Source organism: Chanodichthys erythropterus, chromosome 4, assembly GCF_024489055.1.
Source record: "Chanodichthys erythropterus isolate Z2021 chromosome 4, ASM2448905v1, whole genome shotgun sequence".
NCBI classification, from domain to species: domain Eukaryota; kingdom Metazoa; phylum Chordata; class Actinopteri; order Cypriniformes; family Xenocyprididae; genus Chanodichthys; species Chanodichthys erythropterus.
In genome coordinates this window covers 26,625,024-26,650,044 of record NC_090224.1, presented here as the reverse complement: position 1 = coordinate 26,650,044, position 25,021 = coordinate 26,625,024, and the positions used below count along the sequence as shown (strand labels likewise).

The 25,021-nt window shown below is 40.9% G+C and overlaps 1 protein-coding gene across 4 annotated transcripts in view; it reads right to left on the bottom strand.

Moving 5' to 3' along the window:
- Positions 1–25,021, bottom strand: part of nrxn3b (neurexin 3b) — a 605,102-nt gene that overhangs the window by 439,955 nt on the left and 140,126 nt on the right. For 2 of the 4 annotated variants that reach the window (XM_067384646.1, XM_067384647.1), the window contains exons 4-5: positions 8,288–8,589; positions 3,241–3,402 (exon numbers count right to left, since the gene is read on the bottom strand). In XM_067384646.1, the coding sequence (XP_067240747.1) occupies positions 3,241–3,402; positions 8,288–8,589 (464 nt within the window). Of the gene's footprint in view, positions 1–3,240; positions 3,403–4,668; positions 4,714–8,287; positions 8,590–9,320; positions 9,328–16,496; positions 16,505–17,428; positions 17,447–19,328; positions 19,350–25,021 lie in introns of all 4 variants that reach the window. The other 2 variants (XM_067384649.1, XM_067384648.1) reach the window with 2 other exon arrangements.

The window sequence follows — 25,021 nt, the reverse complement described above, 5'->3', positions numbered from 1 at the left end:
ATCTATCTATCTATCTATCTATCTATCTATCTATCTATCTATCTATCTATCTATCTATCTATCTATCTATCTATCTATACACCAGCTATACACACCTAAATAAAATAGAAATATACACTTGAGTATGTTTTTAAACTGTATTTTACAGTTGCCAGTTCAGGACAAAGTTGTTACAGTGAAGAAGACAAACTGTTATAACATATATCTTAAAGAGAGTTGGGGCCTCTGTCCAAATCCACTTTTGCTAGTTTATGGATGGGAAAAATGGTTGGCATGCCCAGCGCATGGTCTAAAAGCGTTGTCCCTATTCTCTTAATGAGTAATAAGTGTGTTTTGGGCGTAACGTGCAATAAACCAATCAGTCTCTCATCTCCCATTCTCTTAAAAAAACAGTTGCGCTCGCGCCAGGGTGGATTCGCTATTTACATGGTGAAATTTGCAAGCGGAAAAAATGAACTCTTCTCAGCTAGCCAATCAGAGCACTCTGGGCTTTTCTTAGGGAGGGGCTTTGTAGAAATCAGTCCATTTCAGACAGACTGGAAAACTGAGGAACTGCAATAATACACAGTATATGAAAAACAATGTGTTTTTTGAACATTAATGCATGTTAACCTATTCTGTAACACCCAAAAATCAAATCAATGAACTTTTAAAATAGCATTATATGACCCCTTTAATATGTTGAAATACCTGTGGTTACACTGTTAGGACACCCGCTTGAACTTTTGTTAGGACTTTTAAGACTGGGTGTCACTGTTAGGACAGCATTTTGACGAAAACTGATATTCACTAAAAAGCACATTGAGACCTGGGGCTGGTTGCATAAACCGCTAAGGCTAGTAGTCATCTTTTTTTTTTTTTTTTTTTTTCTTTAAGACTGTTCATAACTTTTTTAAGTCAGTTACATAAAAACGTAAATTGGCCTAATTTGATACCAAAAAGTAAGATTGACTGCCCCTTGACTAACTGCTATGGGTCATACTATATCTTAACCTCTTGAGACACACTGTCCCAATCTCGGGTTTGACTTCACTTGACTTCATTTACTGTATAGACAACTGTCTAAAAACACTAAGAATGTTAAAGGGGACATATCATGAAAATCTCACTTTTTCAATGTTTAAGTGCTATAATTGGGTCCCCCGTGCATCTACCATCTCAGAATGAAAAAGCACAACCAAGTGACTTTGTTTTGGTTAGCATTTCTCAGTAAGTATGTGAAAAAATAAGCTGTTCAGATTTCGCTCCCCCTGTGACATAGGAAAGGGATCTTATAATATTACCGCCCCTTAATCTGTATGTTTCTACCCAAATGGCGCAACCATTTTGTTTTCGCAAGTGACAACGGTATACCAGTAACACTGGTCCTGGAGTGCAGCTGTCCTGCACTGTTTATCTACACCCTGATCAAACACACTTGAATGCCTTCCGGATTATCAAAGCTACGTGAAGGAAGGTGAGTTGGGTTGGAGCAAAACTCTGCAGGACAGCAGCACTCAAGAATGACTGTCCCTGAGCTTGTGATACTGTATGTCTCAGCTATGTAAACATTATCACTGATCTGTTAACAGCTATAATAGTAAACATATGAGTCTCCATAAACTCCTGGCATCTGAGCCACTAAGGATGCAGTGGTATAATTTTATTTATAAAATAAATTAATATACCAGTATGTGCAAGTCATTTTTCACCAAACTGCTGTGCACACAGGATTTGCACAGAAGTTGATTCTCAAAGATGGATCGATACCAACTGTTCATGATCCAATTTCATATATATTTTGTGATGTTTTCAAATTGTCTTTCTGAATGTGTTTTGTTAACACATTGCTAATGTACTGTTAATATAGCTAAAGTTACCTTCTTACTGTATTCATGGAGATCAGAGCCATGGCATTTTCATTTTTCACCCGAAAACACTTGAAGTCTGTATAATTCAAAAACGCATCTCCATTCTTATTGAGTCACTTCAACAGTGTGTATCTTTAGCCACATTAGCTGCACAGCAAGCCATCAACACACATTTAGAATAAAAATGAGCAAACATCCACAAAATACATGCCATACCTACGTGATCTGATATGCTGCATCACAAACAGTTTGTAATGATCCATTTTGAGTTATAATTGCTGTGTAAGCTTCTCCTGTTTATTTATGCCTCAGTGTATTGGAATCGCAGGCTTGGGGGCGGGAGCACAAGCTCATTTGCATTTAAAGGTGATAGAGAGGATTTTTTCGTCGACTGAGAATCCAAAGACTGTTACTGAGTTTTTGAAATGAGCACATGCGTAAGAACAACCCCCCTCCTTCACAGCTCATTTCAAAGGAACGCCTCCCAAAACTCGTGCACGAGTATTGGAACATGAGTGTAAACCACTGGCATTCGCTGTGTCGTGTTTTTTTGATTCATTATGTCGGACTCACTGCAGGTAACTCATAATCTGCAGTTCTTATTCCTGTCTCCTGACAAAAACATTGCATGCAGCGCCTGTGGAGAGTGGAAAGTTACTGGAGAGCGCAGCTGCGCTCGTCTCTCACAAGGAACGTCACGGCAGTTATTGACAAGCCCTCTGGCCAATCCGTGCACATCTCTCACAAGGAACGTCACGGCAGTGATTGACAAGCCAGAGGGCCAATCGCGTAAACGATTGGCTGATGTTTTTAAGGCCCTACCTCGTGCACAGATGATGTATATTAATATTATTACTTTCAGTGCACCTAATAAATAGTCTTTTATCAGTTAGTAAAGACAGTTTCAAGTAATATTGCAAAACTGTATAAAACAAAACATCCTCTTTAGCACCTTTAAAGGTACACCCACCAAATCAGCACATTTTTTCTCCCACCCAAAAATAGGCAGTTAAAACATGGTGTAATAGAAAATCCATGGGGTATTTTGAGCTGAAACTTCACAGACACTTTCTGGGGACACCTGAGACTTATATTACAACTTGTAAAAAGGGGCATAATAGGTCACCTTTAACAAATTATACATCTTTTTGAAGTTCTAAGGGTTTAGTTAATTTCAATCTATAAAAAGCATAATTTGCATGCAGAAGCCATGTTTGATATTTTCTTGTCTAATGAAATGCAATTCATAAAGTACAAAAACTTTTTAGGGCCTCTGTATCAAAATAAAGGCAATAACATCCCGAAAGGCTTTTTTATGATGTCAATTATACAGTGTGCATATGTGCGTTCGTGCGTGCACTCACAATTATGCATATCTTATAGGACCCACCTCTTTCAGGCAGCCCATGAAATTATTGCTGACGGGAGATCCAGGCAAGTCGGCAGTGCTTGGGCTTCCCCCCACATAGAAGAAATCATCTGAGCCCAGCATAGTGTAATCCTCCTGAGTGTATCCTGTGGTGGTCAGTATACCATCCACTGATATAGTAACCTGTTAAATGATGACAATATAGAAAGACAACAAATCAGAAACTCATTTGAAGATGTGTTTTTAACCTGAGCGATAACCTTTCTCAAGATATTTTATTGTTTGTTATTGTCTATCCTGTTCGGATTTGCCCTCATTATGGGCTGCTTACTGCTAATCCTCTGGTCCATTGGTCTGGTTAAGCTTTTTTGGTGATAGTTTAGTATAGGTTCACGGGACAGGTAAAGAAAATATTGCTGATGAATATTTTCTTCATCTTTGATGGGTTAAGAATATGAATTCTTATCTGGTTTGGAATATTACTAATTTAGGGTTAGTAAATGTTAAAACCAAGGACAAATTATTTGTACTTGTTTTACTTTTGGGGGGATAAACTACTTTGTATCACATGTTCAATCATACACATAAACACACATTCAGACACATACCGAAACTGGAAAATGCATGCATTAAAGGAAGGCATTAATCACTGGGAAAATCAAATTTTAATTATCCTTTTTCAAGAGATCATACTGAATAAACATGAGAAGGATAAGTGATTAATTGGTTCAGTGGAAAGGGGAGGGGCAAAGCCACAACAGCCAATCAGCAAGCACCCATGCAGAACTTAAAAAAAAAAAAAAAAGCAGGAAGGCCATGCAACAAGACACACGGCACAGAAAACAACATGCAGAATACACACGCAGGGGACATGGGTGGAAGTGGAGTGATAAATTGAATGTAGTGTTAGTTGTGGTGATAGATGAGGCTGAATGTGATGGTGGAAATGAGGACATGCCATGAGTGGTATGTAGGTATCAACTGCCAGAGTTCCCAGAGTTCTTAGGTTTCTCTTGTGTGTTTGTTTCTTTTTGGGAGGCTCTGCAAGGTGGAAATTTCCCTTCTGGACATTCTTGGAAATCCTCTGTCAGTTATTGCCGACAGTCCTCGCAAAAAATGTGGAGGCTTGGTGTGGGGAGAAAAAACACTTTACTAGTTCCTGTGAGCGTCCCAGTGAGGTTGTGAATCTCTACATAACGTTAACGTGAGGACGTAAAAGCCAGCCTGATAAAAAAACATTAAACAAATAAATAAATAAAAAAACTGTAAAAGAAGGGAGGGAAGTTTGAGAGGAGAGGGGGGAAAGGGGTAAATGTGAAAAGTCCTGGTAATACAAACCCATTTCCTCATTTTTTGAAAAGAGTGTCTAGAATGAAACTCAAAGAAAAAGAAAGAAAGGGAGAGGGACACACGGCAAACCAAAAAAAGGACAATAAGAATGATATCTACCAGACAATGTAGTTTGTTTACCATAGCGTGTCCAATGCCTGAGTGCTTTCAGGAAGAAGGGGGAAGAAAGGAAATCAAAACAATAGTGAACAGAACGGTTGTTAATAAATGGACGAAATTAAAGAGAAAGAAATTAATGATGAAGATTCAGGGTGTTAGTACATTAGTTTGGTTAGAAACAGGTTAGTAATAAAAATGATCCCATGAATGAATATTGTTAGTCTCAAAAAACTGTCTCTTCCCAAGATGTGAGAAACAGGAAGTAAAAGAGAGAAAAAAGGAGGAATATAATGAGAGCACACAAGTGGATAATAGAGATGGGTCACGATGGTGACTTTATGAGTAGTCGTCAAAGAAGTGACTAGACAATTAGTTAGGTAGATTGTTGACTAGTTTTTGGTGGCAGAGCTTTAATTAGCATGCTGATGGAGTGCTCTCCTTTAGCTGTTATACGCTTAGCATGATAAAAGCCACTCTACACCTTTAGTCTTGCACGCCATTGCGTCATGGGTTTTTTGAGGATTACACCATGATTGTTAACTTTTTAAGTTGGTATTTCAAGAGAAATATAGTTTAACTTTTGAAAATGCATCTCCAAGAATCTGTCCGATGTGAACGCCCTTTAAGAATCTCATCAGTGGCTAGTCGATTTAAAAAAAAAAGAAAAGAAAAATATCGTTATATCGTTATCGTTATTGTTTATATTTGATTTTCTATTTGTCTATTTGTCTACTTTGCTTTGTGAAACAGTTAGTTACATTACATTTTTCCATTTCTAATACATTTACAAAATTAATTTACAAAAAAAAGTGAAAAAAATTTTCTTGACAGTGAAAACAGATAATTTAACATATAATCTAAATAAAATTCATGATTAAAGGGTGCACTGTTTAGTGACACCAAAACCAGAATGTAAGTGCACTCTCTCTCAACTGTCCCCACCAGTTTTTAAAACAGCAACAATGAATGATATATATATATATATATATATATATATATATATATATATATATATATATATATATATATATATATATATATATATATATATATATATCATATGTATAGAAAGAGAGAGAGAGAGAGAGAGAGAGAGAGAGAGATCCTTCAGTCTGTCAGCTCGTACACTAGTCTGAAAACATCCCACGAGGGTTGTGCTATATTTTTTACCAGTCTGAACAAAGTAGTGACATGAAAAAAAAAAAAGAAAAAAAAAAAAACACTTACTTGTCAAGCCCTCATCATATTTGCACTCCATATAAATCTGCCTCACCTGTCAGTGAAGTTTAAGGTCAGCCAGACAAATCAAGCATGATCTCACTGATGACTCGCACTGAATCCATGAACATACAGCTGGCCAGCAGATACAAACACTCTTACTGATGTTGATTTATTAAAGGCTTCATGTACAAGAGAACACTAGGGGCCTCACTTATAAAACTCACATACTATCCAATTCCATCCAAAATTCCATGGATTTCAGAAACATAAAAGGCATTTAAAACATTAAAAAGGCTATTTATTTAAAAAAGGAAAACTTACCTAACATTGTTAAGTTATTAAAAATATTAAATGTTAACACAATAATTCTAGTATTATTATATGTACATTTAATACCCTAATTATTACTATTTATTTTCATTAGTTATTATGTTAACATGCAATGTATGAAATGCTACTCCCTGAGTACCGTTTCTGATTTTATTTGTAAGATGACCAAAATAATTTCATCAAATGGCCAAACAATATGAACTATGAGCTGTGTAAAACCATAGATGTTGTTCTGACAACATAACTGGCAAGAACATTGACAACAAATCTGTCCAATAAAATGGATGTTTGGAATGAGAAGACCACACTGTAAAGCATCTTTGATTCTGCTCAAACATTTTAAGAGCAATGATGAGGAAAATTTTGTGTAATATTAGAAATACCTTGCAGAAGGGAATAGCATAAAAAGAATGAGCATGTATTACATTGTGTCCTAAGTGGCCTGATGAAACTAAAATTAAAAGCTCTTTTTTTGAAAGTTTTATGGACATATTTCAAATTGAAATTCCTGTATGTTCACATTTAAAATGATTAGGTGTGTCTTTATAAGTGAGGCTTATAGTCTCTTGAGTGAAGAAATGTATTTAAGATTAACTGCAAAGCTATTTGTAGCTGCGTACAATGTGTAAATGTATCGAAACTAAGTGTTGATCACTGTCTAAACAGTTTCAAGGTGATTTCTAAGCTAAAACTTTGAAAGTTTGCTGACACTTGTAGAGCTTCAGAGCATAGACTGAAAGGATTTAAAGTCAAGCTTTGAGTTTTCTGAGTATTGGGACATCGGATGCCAATTTTCCACAAGTCGGTATGATTCTTTAGAGTCTTCATGAAAAGTCTCTAACATACTTTGATTAAAATTTCTTAATGGTTGTGTAAAAAAACACCCTTTTTGCCTTGTCAAAAACAGCTGTTCACAGCGAGCCGTTTTGGTGCATGTCCCTTTAACTGATAATGAGCTATTGTTCACCCCACCCCTATCTTCCGTGGACAGGCTGTAAACACTATTTGGCAGGTATTGCATTGAGCTCACCATTCTTATTTATGCAGTTACAAATGCTCAAAAACTATTAAAATACATTTGAAAATTACTTGTTAGTCATTAACCAACACCTTTATAAACCCTCTACAAAGGTAACCTTACTGTAGTGTTACCATGTTAACTTTACATAAAATGTACACATAAAATGTCCTGATCCAACAAACTCCAACAGACGTGTTTGTTGGCGTTTATCTGTGCCGTGTGAACTGGCCTTTAACTTTAGCTGCATTCGTCGTGGAACTTGCAAACTAGCACATTATTAGGAAAGGTGATGTGCAAAGATTCAGAAAATAAAGAAAAAAAAACTATACTCACATCTTCTGGAGGTGAAGTTTTTTTAGGAAAACCTGCTTTGTACTGTCTCTCGTTCAGAAAGCTGTCTGGTGTAAAGTGATTTGCGCAAACATAAACACATATAGGTAGATCTATGAGGTGTCGAGAGTAAAGGATGACTGCTATGTTCATTCTTATATCCAACAACAAAACACCTCAGTCGCTTATGAGACATTCTTGTCTACACCTGCGCGGCGTCGAAACAATGGCGGACTGTTTACAGGTCACTCAGGGCGGGTCTATACTAAAACGGCAGTGTCCATCAAGAATCGTGGGAGGGGCCTTTGCAAAATGACATCACTTTGCCAAGAATCTGAGAACGACTTGATCTGATTTGTGGGGATTAAAAAAAAGCACTGTGTGGATTTTTATCCAATGCCAACACACATTTAAGTTCAAACACCATGTAAAAGTGAATTTTGCATCCGATGTCCCCTTTAAGTGTTAAACCATGTCAAGTAACAGAGATAAAAGACTTCAAGATTTGAAAACACAGGAAGAAAAGAAGAAGGACACTAGGAAACTACTTAACAAATTACAATGCAACTAAATTCAGTCTTAATTAAGTAGTGACAGTTCTAAAAGGATTATCTGATTTCAAACCAAATGCAACATCAATACATTTAAACTAAAACATGAACTAGTTCTCCAGCTAGCTGTGAGTAGTCTCAAGAATGGCCGTCATCTCGTGATTACCTGTCTCAGGTTGCGTGTCACTTTGATGTCATGCCAGGCGTTGTCATTGAACTTTCCATTGACAGGCTCAACGATAGCCTCAAAGGCCCCTGAGCCCAGGTTGATGACCAATGAAACGGCGCCGTCCTTCAGTGCTAGGTTAACGTAGTCAGCTGACTTGCCCGTGTGGAGGATGAGACCGTTGCGTTGCCAAGTTTTGAAGGACAGAGTGATCTCATCACTGCTACTCTGGATGGGATTCTGTGACAAGTCATAGCAGAAGTATTCTGAACCCCGGAACGTTGCCACATTCTCCTCGCGTGCTGAAAACAAGCAAGAAAACAAAAAAACAAACAAAAAAAGTTAATTTGTTTTCAGTAATTCAATGTTGATTGGGTACATCTGTGAAATTAACAATGATGTTGGTCTTGTCAAGAGGTGGAACAGTCATTGAATTAGTCATTCAGAAAAAAGAACCATCATAAATAGGGCTGGGCGATATATCGCATGCGATTGTCACGTGCATTTTGTCAGTAAAGCCGGTTCCCCGATTACCGTGAAAAATCGCCATCACCTGCTTTCAAATGGAGCGGCATTTAATAGACAGAGCCGTAGTTCACTGGCAAGCTACGCAGTATCGCATTCATTATCGAAGGCGATTCATCTGCGATAATGAACGTGATATTGCATAGCTTGTCAGTGATCTACAGCTCTGTCTATTAAATGCCGCTCCATTTGAAAGCAGGTGATGGCGATTTAGCGGTGAACAGGGAACCGACTTTACTGACGAAATGCGCGTGACAATCGCATGCGATTTATCGCCCAGCCCTAATCATAAACATAAAAGATGCAATAATCAATAGTGATTACAGTAACAATAAACAATACAAATGATCATTCTGAGAAAGTTATGTCAGTGTTAAAAACAAGATTTCCGTGAAGTGGCTTTCTGAGGTAGAGGGAGACAGAGTGGGATTTTGGGAGCTTTGTCAGAGCACTAAGGTGAAGCAGTAAGTTGGAGAACCTTACCAAATACCCTTCACTTTCACCTCACATCTTGTCTGAATTAAGGACTCGGAGTGTGCTGCATTGATGTGTTTGATGACCCTTTAAGAGACAACCTTTCTGGAACTTTTCCTTACATTCCATCTCCAAATGTCCTGCTGATGGGGCCTCTAGTTCTTTTTCATGATTTGAATCCTAGTGCCTCTTGGCAGAGGACTCTTGTTTCCGTATCCAACATTTGAAGTGTGACATTGCTATTTGCAAATTACCCTGCAGTAAAGGAAGAACAATGGCGAATGTCTTCATAAATCTGCGAGGGCTTGTTTCTTTCATGCTAACTGTTCTCTTCCCCTAGAATTTCAGCTTGCCAAAGGATGTATCAGAACTCACTGTCAGCTCCCCTCTGAGCAAATTACAGGGACAGAAAGGAAAGGGAGGAGAGAGAACAAGAGAAAACAGGATGGTAATCAAGCAGAGGAGTAAGAGAGGGTTGTGGGAGTGACAGAGACAGAGAGAGAAAAGAAAAGGAAATAGATAAAACTGAGATGGAGAGGAGAGGGCAAGAGAAGCTTATTGTGAAGGATGTGTTTTTAGCCATGATATAATGGATGCCTATATAGATTTAAGTATATGCAAATCAATGTCAAGGAACAATTAAGTAATAGATTTTAAATTTGGATTGGATGTCACCACAAATTCACACTCCCTTTGTATTAAGCTTAAGAATAACCTTTAACCTTCAGTAAAATCACTGTACTGCACAACCTAGGGCTCTATGAAAACAGGGAATCACGGAATCTAGTCATCAACCCAGAATGCAGAATTTATTGAATAAAGTGGAATGTCATTGAATTTGACAAATATTGGATTGTTAAATCAAAAGTAGGGCTGCACAATCAATCAAATTCCAAAATGGACTAGTGATCATTACCACAAAAAGAAGTATGAAGTCTGCATGTTCTGAGATTATTTGCAATGCTGAAAAAGGAACATTATAAATTCAATTGTTTCACAAGGGAGAATTACAGTTAACATTCAAAAGCACTTATGGCATTAAACAGACACACTACTTATTTGCATAATTGCTGTCAAATATTAGCTAATTTGCCTACAGTACCCAACATACTGAATCACTTGACAAATTGGATGATTGTTAAAAATGTTTTAAAAATTGTTAAAACTGTCCTTGATTATGAATTTAAAAAACTTTGTGAAAGAACATTCAGGTCAATAGTCATTTTTTTTTAATCATTATATTATAGTACATTTTTCACCAGTGACTGATTTTTGACATTAAGGGCCATATTTACTAAACAGGACAAATTGGAATAAGAGCACAATTCCATAAAGTTCACCCCTAGTTCACCCCTTTCTGTGGCATAATAAAGTAATCAGTCGCATGGTCAAATTTGTTGGTCCATGAAACAACTTTCATTGAGTTAAAACACTAACAAATAACTTAGAAAATTGCAGGTACATAGCAACAAACACACAAACAGACATCAGGGATGTTTCCTCTGAGGTGGTACAATAAGGCCAGAACACACTAAGCCGACGCCGACGAACTAGTGGCGACGAAAGCAGACTGCGGGGTTTGATCACGTCGGCAGCGTCTGTGTCCAAAGTTGCCCTGCCACACCAAACCGACGCTAAACAGCCAAAGACCAAGCAGCACATCAGTTCTGCGCCTGCGTGATATGAAATGCCTTTCCGAAACAGCAGGCGGCAGTAGCTGAACAGCCAATCAGAATGATCATATGGCCTGACGGCCCGACGAGGTCCAACGCCGATTCAACATGTCGACGAGGACCAACTTCAGCCGACGGTGCGGAACACACAGAGTAAACTTAGTCGGGCGACGAAGAAAAACTGCCCGACGGCCGACCATCGGCTTGGTGTGTTCTGGCCTTTACAAATAGGCCCATAAATGGATTCCCAATATCTTGGAAACAGTATTATTATTTTACTAAATTATTACTGCATACAGGAGATGCAAGGTTGCACAAAATAAATATTAAAAGTAATAACTTATTGATTTGGAGGTGTTATGGGAAAATAATTCTCTCATATTTGCTCAGACTGCACTCAGAGATGCTAAAATAAACACTCATATATTCTCATAAGGTGATGTTAGATTTCCCACAGCTTTGATGGGTCAACACAGGTATCAGTAACTTGCTGTTTTTCCACAGCAGTCTCTATTAACGTCTGATCTCATGTGATCTCACAGGGTCTTTAGGAGGGACAGAGTCTCTCCAGCAATGCTGTATCACAGTTACATCTCAACATCTCTCTTATCAGGGTTATCTTCAGAGGGCCTGATCCGATGTCACTTACTCTGAGAGCTCTTACACAAGTTATTTCCATTGAGATACGTCAGCATGCAGATGGGAATCATGGCTTACAAATTAATCAGCAGCTTTAGACAGTATATAATGTACAGAAAGATATAACTTTTTTTTTTTTTTTTTTTTTTTTTTTATCCCAAAAGGAACACTAATCTCCACAACAGCGATTTCAAACAGAAATTATCCTACATAAACAAAAAAAAAAAAAAAATCATGACAATGTTTTACAGAACAGAGTGGCAAAGCAAATTTTAGCTTTATTACCTGTTGAAATTGATGGATGCAATCAGCTTATTGATGCAGTAAATCAATGTTGAATTTTCTCACTAGCCAGAACAACACATTCCTGCAGTATTTGAAATAGAATAATGATCTGCTAAAGTGGAAGAGAAAGAAACAGTGCTTGCTTTGCATTCTGTTCATTTTACATTGATTGTAACTCGCTGGGGAAGTTTAATTTTCTCTACGGCTCCATTTGCAGCTCAGTGTACAACACTTTGATTTTAAAATCCAATGGAGGCAATTAGCTACCTCGTTTTCATGTCCCTGATCCGCATCAGTTCTGACATTTGGCGTGGCAGCACTAAAGCCATTCCTTGCAGAGGGATGACACTGCTACCAGCAGGGAGAGCTCTTTCACCCTGACATACCTCGAACATTGAGGCCAAATTAATTGCTTGCGTATTTGATTTGTGGCCTAGTGGAAAGTACACGTTTCTAAGCTGTTAAGCTTTAGTGACTAATGAAAGTTTGAATCAAGCTTGCAACATGTCCCATGCTTCCTTTCCTCTTGCAGTAATCTCACCTCTGTTTTGACATAAAAGTGAAAAAACTCCACAAAAAACTCCACTTCAAAAATAAGCTGCTTGATTTCTTCCTCTGACATCTCAACAAAAATACAACAGTGACCAGATTTTTAATGGCTTTATTTCCAGACTGTGGAAGTGTTTCACAAAAAGAAGTAAAAAAAATGTTTTTTTGAGCACCAAATCAGCATATTATTGTTAGCATAAAAGAATGAAGTAATGGCTGCTGAATATTTAGCTTTGCCATCACAGGGATAGAGTTGTCAAATGTACCGGTACTACCGGTACCAGTCGGTAAAAAAAAAAAAAAATTGGCAATGACCAATTAGAGGTGCTATTCAGTAAGTTAGACAGAATCCACTTAACAAAAAAAAAAAAAAAAAACGCACAAGGTTTTGTTTTGTTCAACACAAGCTGCATGCTCGCGAATCCTTTCATTATAACCAACAAAGTGTAAACACAATGTAAATAAGAGTTTCATTGTACAAACCCGATTCCAAAAAAGTTGGGACACTGTACAAATTGTGAATAAAAGCGGAATGCAAGAATTTACAAATCTCATAAACTTATATTTTATTCACAATAGAATATAGATAACATATCAAATGTTGAAAGTTAGACATTTTGAAATGTCATGCCAAATATTAGCTCATCTTGGATTTCATGAGAGCTACACATTCCAAAAAAGTTGGGACAGGCCAGAAAAGTTAAATGTACATATAAGGAACAGCTGGAGTATGGCGTTATTTTACTGTCAAATGTCGAGAGCACATTATTGTGACGTGAGAGCATATCAATGTAATGCGCGAGCGCAAATCTGTCCAATCGCGCGCTGATTTCCTTTGCTCTCGCGCAAACCTGGACGCGTGCTCTCAAATATACAGAGCTCTCTTATGAACTGCCTCTCCTCTCGCTCAAATATTGTGTGCACGCTCAAACTGTTTCCTGAGTGCTCAAACGTGTCCTGCGCACTCAAACTGCACCTGTGCGCTCACGAATCTCTCTGTGCTCTTGCAGAAATTAACATGCTTTTGGATTATACGCTGTCAAAAGTTATCAACCAATCAGAAGAGACGACTGATCCATGAAAATGCTACATGGAATCTTATTGGCTGAGAGTGAACTGCGCCTGGAATTCTTTCGACAAAAATGGATATTTAATTTCTTTACAATTTAATAATATTTAATCATATTAATCAAAATGCAGGTCATATCTTAGAAATGGCTTGGAATGGGGCGCTTGGATGTTTTCTATATTAATAAGCTTGTTTGTAACTGCTTCCCACAGGTCAAACCCCACTGAATGATTTATCCAAAACCATCATATTAGCCATGGACCAAAACATTAAATTAAACATTAATTAAAAACAAAAGATTAAACAACTAATTTAATGTTATAAATCAGTCTATTTAGAAATGTGTAAAATGTTATAAAGCCTATTGAAAAATATGTATTAATTTAAATGAATTAATTACAATATCGTTTGAAATTAATGAAGACATGTATCATCCAGTGTTTTTAAACACATTTCTTGAATGAATGATTTTGATACATCAAATACATTTTAACAGTCACTGGTCACTGGCAGAACTGTGTAATAACATTAGTTTCAAAGGTCATTTATTGCTGAAATCAGTGTATATTCGGACTATAAATTGTTATTGCAATACCTGCATTATTATTTAATGTTTGCAACACAGAAGTAGCAATAATGTGTTGTTGAAAACACTTTGTGAAGTTGGTTAAAACATATAGCTTTCAGCAGCAATGCAAAAGCAGGTTTGAATATTCCAGTATTATCGTAATTTCAGAGGTTTAATAGACATAACTGAATCTTTGTCATTTAGGAATAAGATCACGTTATTTTGATTAATCGTGCATACATAAGAGCTTAAGTATTTTTCTATGTCATGTTTTATACCAGACCTCATTGACTATGCATGTGATCTCCACATTTTAAATATTAAGGGAATGATGATTTGACCCTGATCTTGTTCGGTCTTAAATCAGAAGATTTGTTGGTAATACTTTACAATAAGGTTCCATTAACATTATTTAAACTGCATTAAATATTAATGCAGTTAAACTAATAATGAACTGCACTTCCACAGCATTTATTAATATTTGTTAATGTTAATTTCAACATTTACTAATACATTATTAAAATCAAAAGTTGTATTTGTTAACATTAGTAAATGCACTGTGAAGTAAACAACCAACAAACAGCTGTATTTTTAACATGAACAAAGATTAGTAATTACAGTAATGTATTGCACATTGTTAGTTCATGTTAGATAATACATTAATGTTAACAAATAAAAACCTTATTGTAAAATGTTACCTATTTTGGTAACACTTTAGAATAACTCACGCTATGAAGCATTAGTTAAGCATTAGTAAATAGTCAATTCATCATTTATAAAACATTAATAGACATTAGTAAGCCATTTATAAATACAGCTATAAATGCTTTGTTCTTGATTTATAAGCATATCTATAATGAGTTTAATAATTGTATTTTCATACTTTATTAATGATTAATTTATCATTTCTAAATTATGTATTTCATTATTCACAAACCAGTTATTTAGGAGTTGTCAGTGGTTCATAAGATCATTTAGGAAGTGTGACTAAATGATTAATACAATATTTAAATGTACATTTATGCATCTTATTATTTAGACATATAGTAATAGTTACTTAGCGTGTTAATAAATGCTTTATTAACATATTCCTAGTGTCAAAACTTCCACGGTACTAACTTTAAAACATTAGAGAACAGCAGTGCAGAAGATCACTGAACCTTTAAATCTCATTTATAAAAGCTTTACAGAGCATAAATAGTCCTCACTTTAGATGAGCTCACAAAAATAGTTAACTGACAACTTCTAAATGTTTTATAATTACCTGAATTAATCATGAATTGCAGTAGGAATGTGTGTTAATAAAACACACTAAGTAACTATTACTATGTGTCTAAATAATAAGATGTATAAATGAATGTTTAAATAGTTTATTAATCATTTACTTACACTTCCTAAATGAACCACTGACAACTCCCAAATAACTGGTTTGTAAATAATGTAATACTTAATTTAGAAATGATACATTGATTATTAATAAAGTATGAAAATACAATTATTAAACACATTATACATATGCTTATAAATAAGATAAAATAAGAATAAAGCAATTATAGCTGTATTTATAAACTACTTACAAATGTCTATTAATGCTTTATAAGTGATGAAATAACTATTAACTAATGCTTAACTAATGCTTCATAGTGTGCAGTTATTATAAAGTGTTACCCCTATTTTTTATATAAATTTCAGCACAAAACGTATGACCACAATAACTTTAAGAAACATTTTTTGTTTGTTTGTTTAGATAAATCGGGGTTTGACCTGTAATGTGATGCAGTTATAGGTTATAGGTTATATGATGAGCACACTCGGGCTCTAAAACGAGCTGTGAGAAAAGCCGAACGTAGTTGGAAGAAAACAAAACTAGAAGTTTTTCGCCTTTCGTGGAAAGAAAAAATGATTGAGTACAGAACGGCTATAAGAAATGCTAGATCTACTTATTTTTCAAATCTCTTAATAGAAAACAAACATAATCCTTGGTATTTATTTGACACAGTGGCTAAATTAACTAGAAACAGAGATTCAACTGCTGACGTTTCCAAAGAGCACAGCAGTAATGACTTTATGAACTTCTTTACTTGCAAGATTGACAATATTAGAGAGAAAATTAAAATCATGCAACAATCTACAGTTTCGCTTCAGACAGTGCACTGTAGTGTCCCTGAGGTAAAACTAGAATCATTCGCCGCTATAGGAGAGGAAGAATTATCTAAACTTATCAAATCATCAAAATCAACAACATGTATGTTAGACCCAATGCCGACTAAACTACTGAAAGAAATGCTTCCAGAGGTCGTAGGTCCACTTCTTGATATAATTAATTCATCTTTAACACTAGGATACGTGCCAAAAACCTTTAAGCAGGCTATTATTAAACCTCTTATTAAAAAACCTCAACTAGATCCGAGAGATTTAGTAAATTACAGGCCAATCTCGAATCTACCTTTTCTGTCAAAGATACTAGAAAAGGCAGTTTCAACACAACTGTGCTCCTTTTTAGAAAGAAATGGAATCTGTGAGGATTTCCAGTCAGGATTTAGACCATACCATAGTACTGAGACTGCTCTCGTTAGAGTTACAAACGATCTACTCTTATCATCCGATCGTGGCTGTATTTCTCTATTAGTGTTATTAGATCTCAGTGCTGCTTTTGACACTATCGATCACAACATTCTTCTAAAAATACTTGAAAACTATATTGGCATTAGTGGAATTGCTTTGGCATGGTTCAAATCTTACTTATCTGACCGTTATCAGTCTGTAGTAGTTAATGAAGAGATGTCGTATCGATCACAAGTTCAATATGGAGTACCACAAGGCTCAGTACTAGGACTGTTGCTTTTCACTCTGTACATGCTGCCCTTAGGAGAGATAATTAGGAAGCATGGTGTTAGTTTTCACTGCTACGCTGACGATACTCAGCTCTATATTTCCTCGCGCCCTGACGAAACCTACAAATTCACAAAACTAACAGAATGCATAGCTGACATTAAAAACTGGATGACAAGAAATTTCTTATTATTAAATTCAGAAAAAACTGATATCCTAATCTTTGGACCAAAAACTTCCTCACGAAAAAACGTCTCGGTTACATATGTAACCCTCGTTCCCTGAAGGAGGGAACGGAGACGTACGTCAGTAGTGACCGACGAATTGGGATATCGCTAGAGAGCCCTATCAGCTTCGAGTGAACTAAAACAAGCCAATGGAATTGGCGTGCGATATTTGCATAATGCGCACCACCTCCGACAGGTGTATATAAATAGGAAGCAGATGCAATCGCACTCTGTTTTTCGACTGAGGAGACAACTGGTGTCCGCACAACAGCGAGGGTACAGAAACTGTGGCGACGGGACGTACATCTCCGTTCCCTCCTTCAGGGAACGAGGGTTACATATGTAACCGAGACGTTCCCTTTCAGTCATTCACGTTCGACGTACGTCAGCAGTGACCGACGAATTGGGATCCCAAATAAAGCGCCACAGTTACGAAACCCCTTCCATTGCCCAGTGCAAGCTCTAGCCACCCGTCACACCAACTGGACGGTGAAGGGGGCGAGCTTACACCGAGAGAGTCTACTGCTGTTCCGACATACCCACTAAGTAAACTAGACTACACTGAGGAAGCGAACCCATAGGGGACGTTGCGGAGGCCACTACCTACCCAATGGGGGAGGAGTTTACGTGGAGAATACACATATGGACTGGCCCGGGGGGCAGTACACATATGGAGTCCCTGGGATGGCTCAACCTGGGTAGGGGGGAGACTCATCTGACAGGTGACAGCAGAGCTGGCTCTGCTAAGGGAAAGACACGGACTCGCCACACATATGGGACCGCTCACATAGAGGAGTCACGACATATGGGCCCCAGCCAACAGACAGCGTCAGCGACGGATGTAGGCCTGGCATCAGACACTCCGCAATGTCCGAGCCGAAGGGGGAGGCGGAGGAACTCGACAGGGTTCGCCAAGTGGGGAACACGACTGGAGTCAAAATATGCACGCATCCGGCCCAGGGGACGGGAATGGCATTGCAAGCCGACACTTAGAGTGGGTTCAATGCGTCTACCGGCTAGTGGAAGCGAGTACACAGGAAGATACCGGCTCTACACTAGGCTATAGAATCTAGCGACTGTGTTAGGTGTCGCCCAGCCAGCAGCTCTACAGATATTTGTCAGCGAGGCGCCATGAGCCAGCGCCCAGGAAGAGGCCACCCCTCTGGTGGAGTGGGCTCTCAACCCGAGCGGCCAAGGCACGCCCTGGGATTTGTACGCCAAGGCGATGGTATCCACTATCCAGTGGGCCATCCTCTGCTTGGAGACAGCCTTTCCCTTCTGCTGGCCTCCGTAACAGACAAAGAGCTGGTCTGAGGTCCTGAAGCTTTGCGTTCTGTCTACGTACACACGCAGAGCACGGACGGGACAGAGCAAAGCTAGGGCTGGGTCTGCCTCCTCCGAAGGCAGCGCTTGCAGGTTCAATACCTGATCTCTGAAGGGAGTGGTAGGAACCTTGGACAATTATCCGGGCCGGGGTCTCAGGATGACGTGAGAGTCGCCGGGCCCGAACTCTAGGCACGATTCATCGACTGAAAATGCGTGCAGATCCCCTACCCTCTTCAGAGAAGCCAATGCAACCAGGAGGACGGTCTTGAGAGACAGTGCTTTTAACTCAACTGTTTGCAAGGTTCGAAGGGCTGACCCCGGAGAGATGTAAGAACCAGGGTCAGATCCCAAGAGGGTATGGAGGAAGGGCGAGAAGGATTCAGTCTCCTCGCCCCCCTCAGGAACCTGACGATCAGATCGTGTTTCCCCAGGGACTTACCATCAACTGCATGGTGATGTGCAGCGATAGCGGCAACATACACCTTCAGGGTGGAGGGAGACAGCCTTCGCTCCAACCCTTCTTGCGGGAAGGAAAGCACGGATCTGACCGAGCATAATCGGGGGTCCTCTCGGCGAGAGGTGCACCATTCGACGAATAGGTTCCACTTCAGCACATAGAGGCTCCTCGTGAAAGGAGCTCCAGCGGAAGTGACGTTGTCTACGACCGTTTGCGGGAGATCACTCAGAACCTCCGCATCTCGTCCAGGGACCACACGTGGAGGTTCCACAGGTCGGGACGCGGGTGCCATAGGGTGCCCCGTCTCTGAGTCAGGAGGTCCTTCCTCAGAGGAATCGGCCAGGGAGGGGCTGTCGCGAGGAGGATGAGGTCCGAGAACCAGGTCCGAGTGGGCCAGTACGGAGCCACTAACAAGACCTGCTCCCCGTCCTCCCTGACCTTGCACAGGAGTTGTGCGAGAAGGCTCACTGGGGGAAACGCATTTTTGCCAGCTGTGTGCCAGGGCATCCGTGCCGAGCGTGCCGCCGGTCAGGGAATAGAACCACTGGCAGTGGGCAGTTTCTGGGGAGGCAAACAGAACTATCTGGGCCTCGCCGAAAAGCTGCCAGATCAGCTGGACCGCCTGGGGGTGGAGCCGCCACTCGCCCGCAAGTGGAGGCTGCCGTGAGAGCTCGTCGGCTGCACGGTTGAGCACACCTGGGACATGAGTGGCACGAAGGGACCTTAGATGTTTCTGACTCCACAACAAGAGATGGGGGGCGAGTTGCGACATGCCACGGGAGCGTAGACCACCTTGATGGTTGATGTACGCAACGGCCGCAGTGCTGTCCGAGCGGACCAGTATGTGCTTGTCTGACAGCAGCTCCTTGAAGCGGCCCAGTGCAAGACGTACTGCGCAACTCCAGGCAATTGATATGCCAATGCAGTTGAGGCCCCGTCCATAGACCCAACGCTGCATGCCCGTTGTACGTGGCCCCCCATCCGGTGGTGGAGGCATCTGTGAAGACCACAGCGTGCCTGGACCCCTGTTCCAGGGGCACTCCGGCCCACAGGAACAAGGGGTCCGACCACCGGATGAGAGTGCGTCGGCAGCTCGGTGTCACGGGGACAGGGAGCGTACGGCGCTGCCATGCCCATCTCGGGACCCGGCCGCGAAGCCAGTGTTGAAGCGGTCGCATATGGAGCAATCCGAGCAGCGTTACCGCGGCTGCAGATGCCATATGCCCCAGGAGCCTCTGAAATAGTTTCAGTGGAGCCGCTGTCCTGCGACTGAGCGTACTCAGGCAGGTCAACACCGATGGGCGACCGAGTCTAGCTCGAGACCGAGATAAGAGATCCTCTGCCCGGGGAAGAGTTTTCTCTTGTCCCAGTTGACCCGAAGCCCCAACCGGCTGAGGTGAGCTAAAACCATATCCCTGTGTTCGCACAACTGCGCTCGCGAGCTGGCCAGGATCAACCAGTCGTCAAGGTAGCTGAGAATACGAACGCCTTGTTCCTTGAGAGGAACAATGGCCGCCTCCGCAATTGTAGAAGATTTTTTATGGTGAAAATTTAGTATATTATAGTAAATATGATGTGCATTATTCTACCATTAAAATCAAACTCACATGTGTGTTAGGCCTGAACAGGGGTGTGCCGAGAACATGATTCTGTTCTAAGATTACTGTACACAAGTAACTTGAATCTCAAAGAATCTGTTTGTGTGAATGGAAAATCCTGTTTCCAATTGAAGACTGTAAAATGACCTTTCCAATAATATCTATAGAATGTATGGCAAAGGGCATTTGTCTGAATATATAAGGAGACGGTAGGAGAAATTCTCGTCTCCTGGACGAGCTGTCTCTTGATTAGCTCCTTTATTGACAATAAAGTAAACCTTCTGGAATTAAAGATATTTAAGAAGTGATTTTTTCACATAAAGTAGAAACCACAACACAATCTTCGTAAAGACGCGGGGTGACAGGGCCAGCCCGAAAGGTAGGACTTTGTACTGATATGCCCGACCCTCGAACGCAAACCGTAGGAAGGGTCTGTGGCGAGGCAGAATCGAGACATGAAAGTACGCGTCGTTCAGGTCGATCGCTGCAAACCAATCCCGGGGACGGACGCATTCGAAAATGCGCTTCTGCGCATCTTGAACGGCAACTTGTGAAGGTACCGGTTCAAGACGCACAGATCCAGGATTGGCCATAGCCCACCGCCCTTTTTGGTACAATGAAGTAGGGGGCTGTAAAACCCCAACTTCATATCGGCTGGAGGGACCGGCTCGATTGCATCCTTCACCAGGAGGACAGCAATCTTCGCCCGGAGAACAGGTGCGTTGTCCAGTGACACCTGAGTGTAGTGGACACCCCTGAAAACCGGGGGACGCCGGGCGAACTGAATCGCATAGCCGAGTCTGATGGTACGAATGAGCCAGCCGGACAGGCTGGGGAGCGCTATCCACGCTTCCAGACACTGAGCCAGCAGGACCAAAGGCACCACAGACGCACCGGGGGTGGGGCAGCGAGGCAGAGTACGGGGACCCGACTCGGACGGCATGGGAGCGGCCCGGAGTGTGGTCAGACTCTGTGAGGCAGCAGTGCGTATGGGAGACGGCGCACGGGGCGCGGCCTGCACCATCACACTGCCACCTGCTGGCGATGTGAGGGGGGGCTGCACGTGACAAGGCAGGGCCTCGCACGCTGACAGCCGCAAGCAGAGTACGGGGACCGGACTCGGATGGCATGGGAGCGGCCCGGAGTGTGGTCAGACTCTGCGAGGTAGCAGTGTGAATGGGAGACGGCACATGGGGTGCGGCCTGAACCACCACACTGGAACCTGCTGGTGAAGTGAGAGAGGGCTGAGAGTGGCAAGGCGGGGCCTTGCACACTACCAGCCACACCCTCTTGGGACCTGGAGGATCAGATAACAGTTCTATTCGTGGGTACCGCTGGACTCCGGAGAGCCAGCGGCGGAACAGACCAGAATTCTCCACCCGGCCCTCCTCCGGGGAAAGAACTGTTTCCTTCAGCTGCAGGTCACCATATCCCCAGGACCGCCTCCTGTTAACCAACTGGGTTGGCTGCGGGGAGAGCGGGCTGGGTTTTAGGCCAGCTTGGGAGATGAGCACATCGAGAAAGTGTACTTGACGATGACACATCCCAGCAAGACTAGCCAGGGGTGTTTCCGGACCACCATGGTGGACATTGTCTGGCCAGAGGCCTGCGCTATGACCTGCATCATGCGTAGCTCAATCCTGACTCAGAACTACCCCCCTAAAGGGTAGTGAGTGAGAGATCCTCTGGTCACCCAGGCTTATTAACCATAGTAGTATTTTTCTTATTCAGAAAAATAAACTAGATCGGGGAATAATTAAGGGACTCCACCTCATTAAAGGCGCTCGAGTCTCGACCGTGCATCTAGAGCGCCAGACGATGCGCAGGGTTGCCATGGCAACGCGCGCTGTCAGCCGGCAGCTCGACGGCAAACGGTGCGCTGAACGCTCAAGCCCTTACGAGAAAGGCGAGACAAACAACGCGCCGACGTGGGCATATTCTCATAAGAGAATATGAACCACCCACAAACGCAGTCTCAGCACGCTAAGCAGACATGAGAGAAAGTGATTGTGGCCGTCAGTGAGGATAGGAAACGACCGCCTCCAGAAACGCACAGACAGAATGATGTCTTGAAAAAGATGCAGTGTCTGTCTGTGAAGCTCTTTTAGAAGGGGAAGAGTCAGCTCTCTCGTGCTGAAGCACACAGGGAGTGACGCGATGTGTTCAGGTACACCACTCCCCGAACACACCGGGAGGAACCGGCCCAAATCGCAACAGACAACTGCGTTTTATATGGGAATTCAGTTGCTGTTAAAACAGCAGTTGAGAGCTTAAGCTCAGGCTCCCCGGGAAGCTCGCGACCTCGCTGTTGTGCCTTAACGCCAACACAAACAGACGCTGAATCTCCAAGGCTGTTTAGTTTCACTCTTGTGAAGTCTGAAGCTGGACACCAACTGTTGGCTCCAAAGCGAAAGACAGAGTGCGATTGCATCTGCTTCTTATTTATATACACCTGTCTGAGGCGGTGTGCATTATGCAAATATTGCACGCCAATTCCATTGGCTTGTTTTAGTTCACTCAAAGCTGATAGGGCTCTCTAGCGATATCCCAATTCGTCGGTCACTACTGACATACGTCAAACGTGACCGACTGAAAGGGAACCTTGAATACTCTCTAACACTTGACGGGTGCTCCATTAAATCTTCATCCTCAGTTAGGAACCTGGGTGTGCTCTTTGATAAAATTCTTTCATTTGAAAGTCATGTTTCCAGTATCTGTAAAACCGCCTTCTTCCATCTAAAAAACATATCTAAATTACGACACATGCTCTCAATGACAAATGCGGAACAGTTGGTTCATGCATTCATGACCTCAAGACTAGATTACTGTAACGCTCTACTGGGTGGTTGTTCTGCTCGGCTTTTAAACAGACTACAGTTGGTCCAAAATGCGGCAGCTAGAGTTCTTACTAGAACCAGAAAGTATGACCATATTAGCCCAGTTCTGTCAACATTACATTGGCTCCCTATTAAACATTGTATAGATTTTAAAATCTTGCTACTTACTTATAAAGCTCTAAATGGTTCAGCTCCCCAGTACCTAAGTGAGCTCTTAATGCATTATAGTCCTTCACGTCTATTGCGATCTCAGAATTCAGGCCAGTTGATAATACCCAGAATATCAAAATCAACTGAAGGCGGCAGATCCTTTTCCTATTTAGCACCTAAACTCTGGAACAATCTTCCTAGCATTGTTCGGGAAGCAGACACACTCTGTCAGTTCAAATCTAGACTAAAAACACATCTCTTTGCTCTTGCATACACATAACACATTATCAATACATTAACATTTTTCAAATCCGTTAAAGGATTGTTATGCTGCAATAATTAGGTCGGCCGGAACCGAGAACATTTCTTATAACACTAAATATACCTGTACATCAGACGCTAATATCAGTCTCTCTGCTTATCCTGAGGTTTGCCGGGTGCTGGATCCAGGCCGTATCCAGATCAGATGGAGAACCTGTGTCTGGACCTGACTACAACGTAGCCCAGGAGACAATGAGCCTACAGATCCAGTTCTGGCTGCATCTATAATTCAGATTTTTAATCCCCGTATCCGCTTACATTTATATATAATTATATAATCTATTTTTAATCTCATTAATAAAAGTGTATAATTCAGATTTTGATCTCCATATCCATTTACATATATTATATATATCTTCCAAGAGGTTTTTTCCCTCCTAGGACTTTTTTCCCAGTGTTAGCACGCTGGGTTTTTCTCCTAGGGGTTTTTTTTCCACCCCTGGGAGTCAGTCAACATTGGCTTAATGTAGCACCATCTTGTATATGTTACACATTACCACGCTTGCTTGTACAGCTTATTTTTAACCACTTCTCTTTTTTTCTGTGCTTCTAATATGTAAAGCTGCTTTGAAACAATTAACAATTGTAAAAAGAGCTATATAAATAAATTTGACTTGACTTGACTAGGTTACATTTGATAAATATTATTAAATTGTAAATAAATTAAATATCCATTTTTTGTAGAAAGAATTCCAGGCGCAGTTAAATCTCAGCCAATAAGATTCCACGTAGCATTTTCATGGATCAGTCATCTCTTCTGATTGGTTGATAACTTTTGACAGCGTTTAATCCAAAAGCATGTTAATTTCTGCAAGAGCACGGAGAGATTCGTGAGCGCACAGGTGCAGTTTGAGGAAACCGTTTGAGCGTGTACAAGCAATATCTGAGCGAGAGGAGAACCAGTTCATAAGAGAGCACTGTATATTTGAGAGCGCGCGTCCAGGTTTGCGCGAGAGCAAAGGAAATCAGCGCGCGAGCGGACAGATTTGCGCGAGAGCAAATCTGTCCGCTCGCGCATTACATTGATATGCTCTCACGTCACAATAATGTGCTCTCGTCATTTGACAGTAAAATAACGCTATACTGGAGGACCAATTTGCAACTTATTAGGTCAATTGGCAACATGATTGGGTATAAAAAGAGCCTCTCAGAGTGGCAGTGTCTCTCAGAATTCCCCCAATGCTGTGGTGAAAAATAGTGGAGC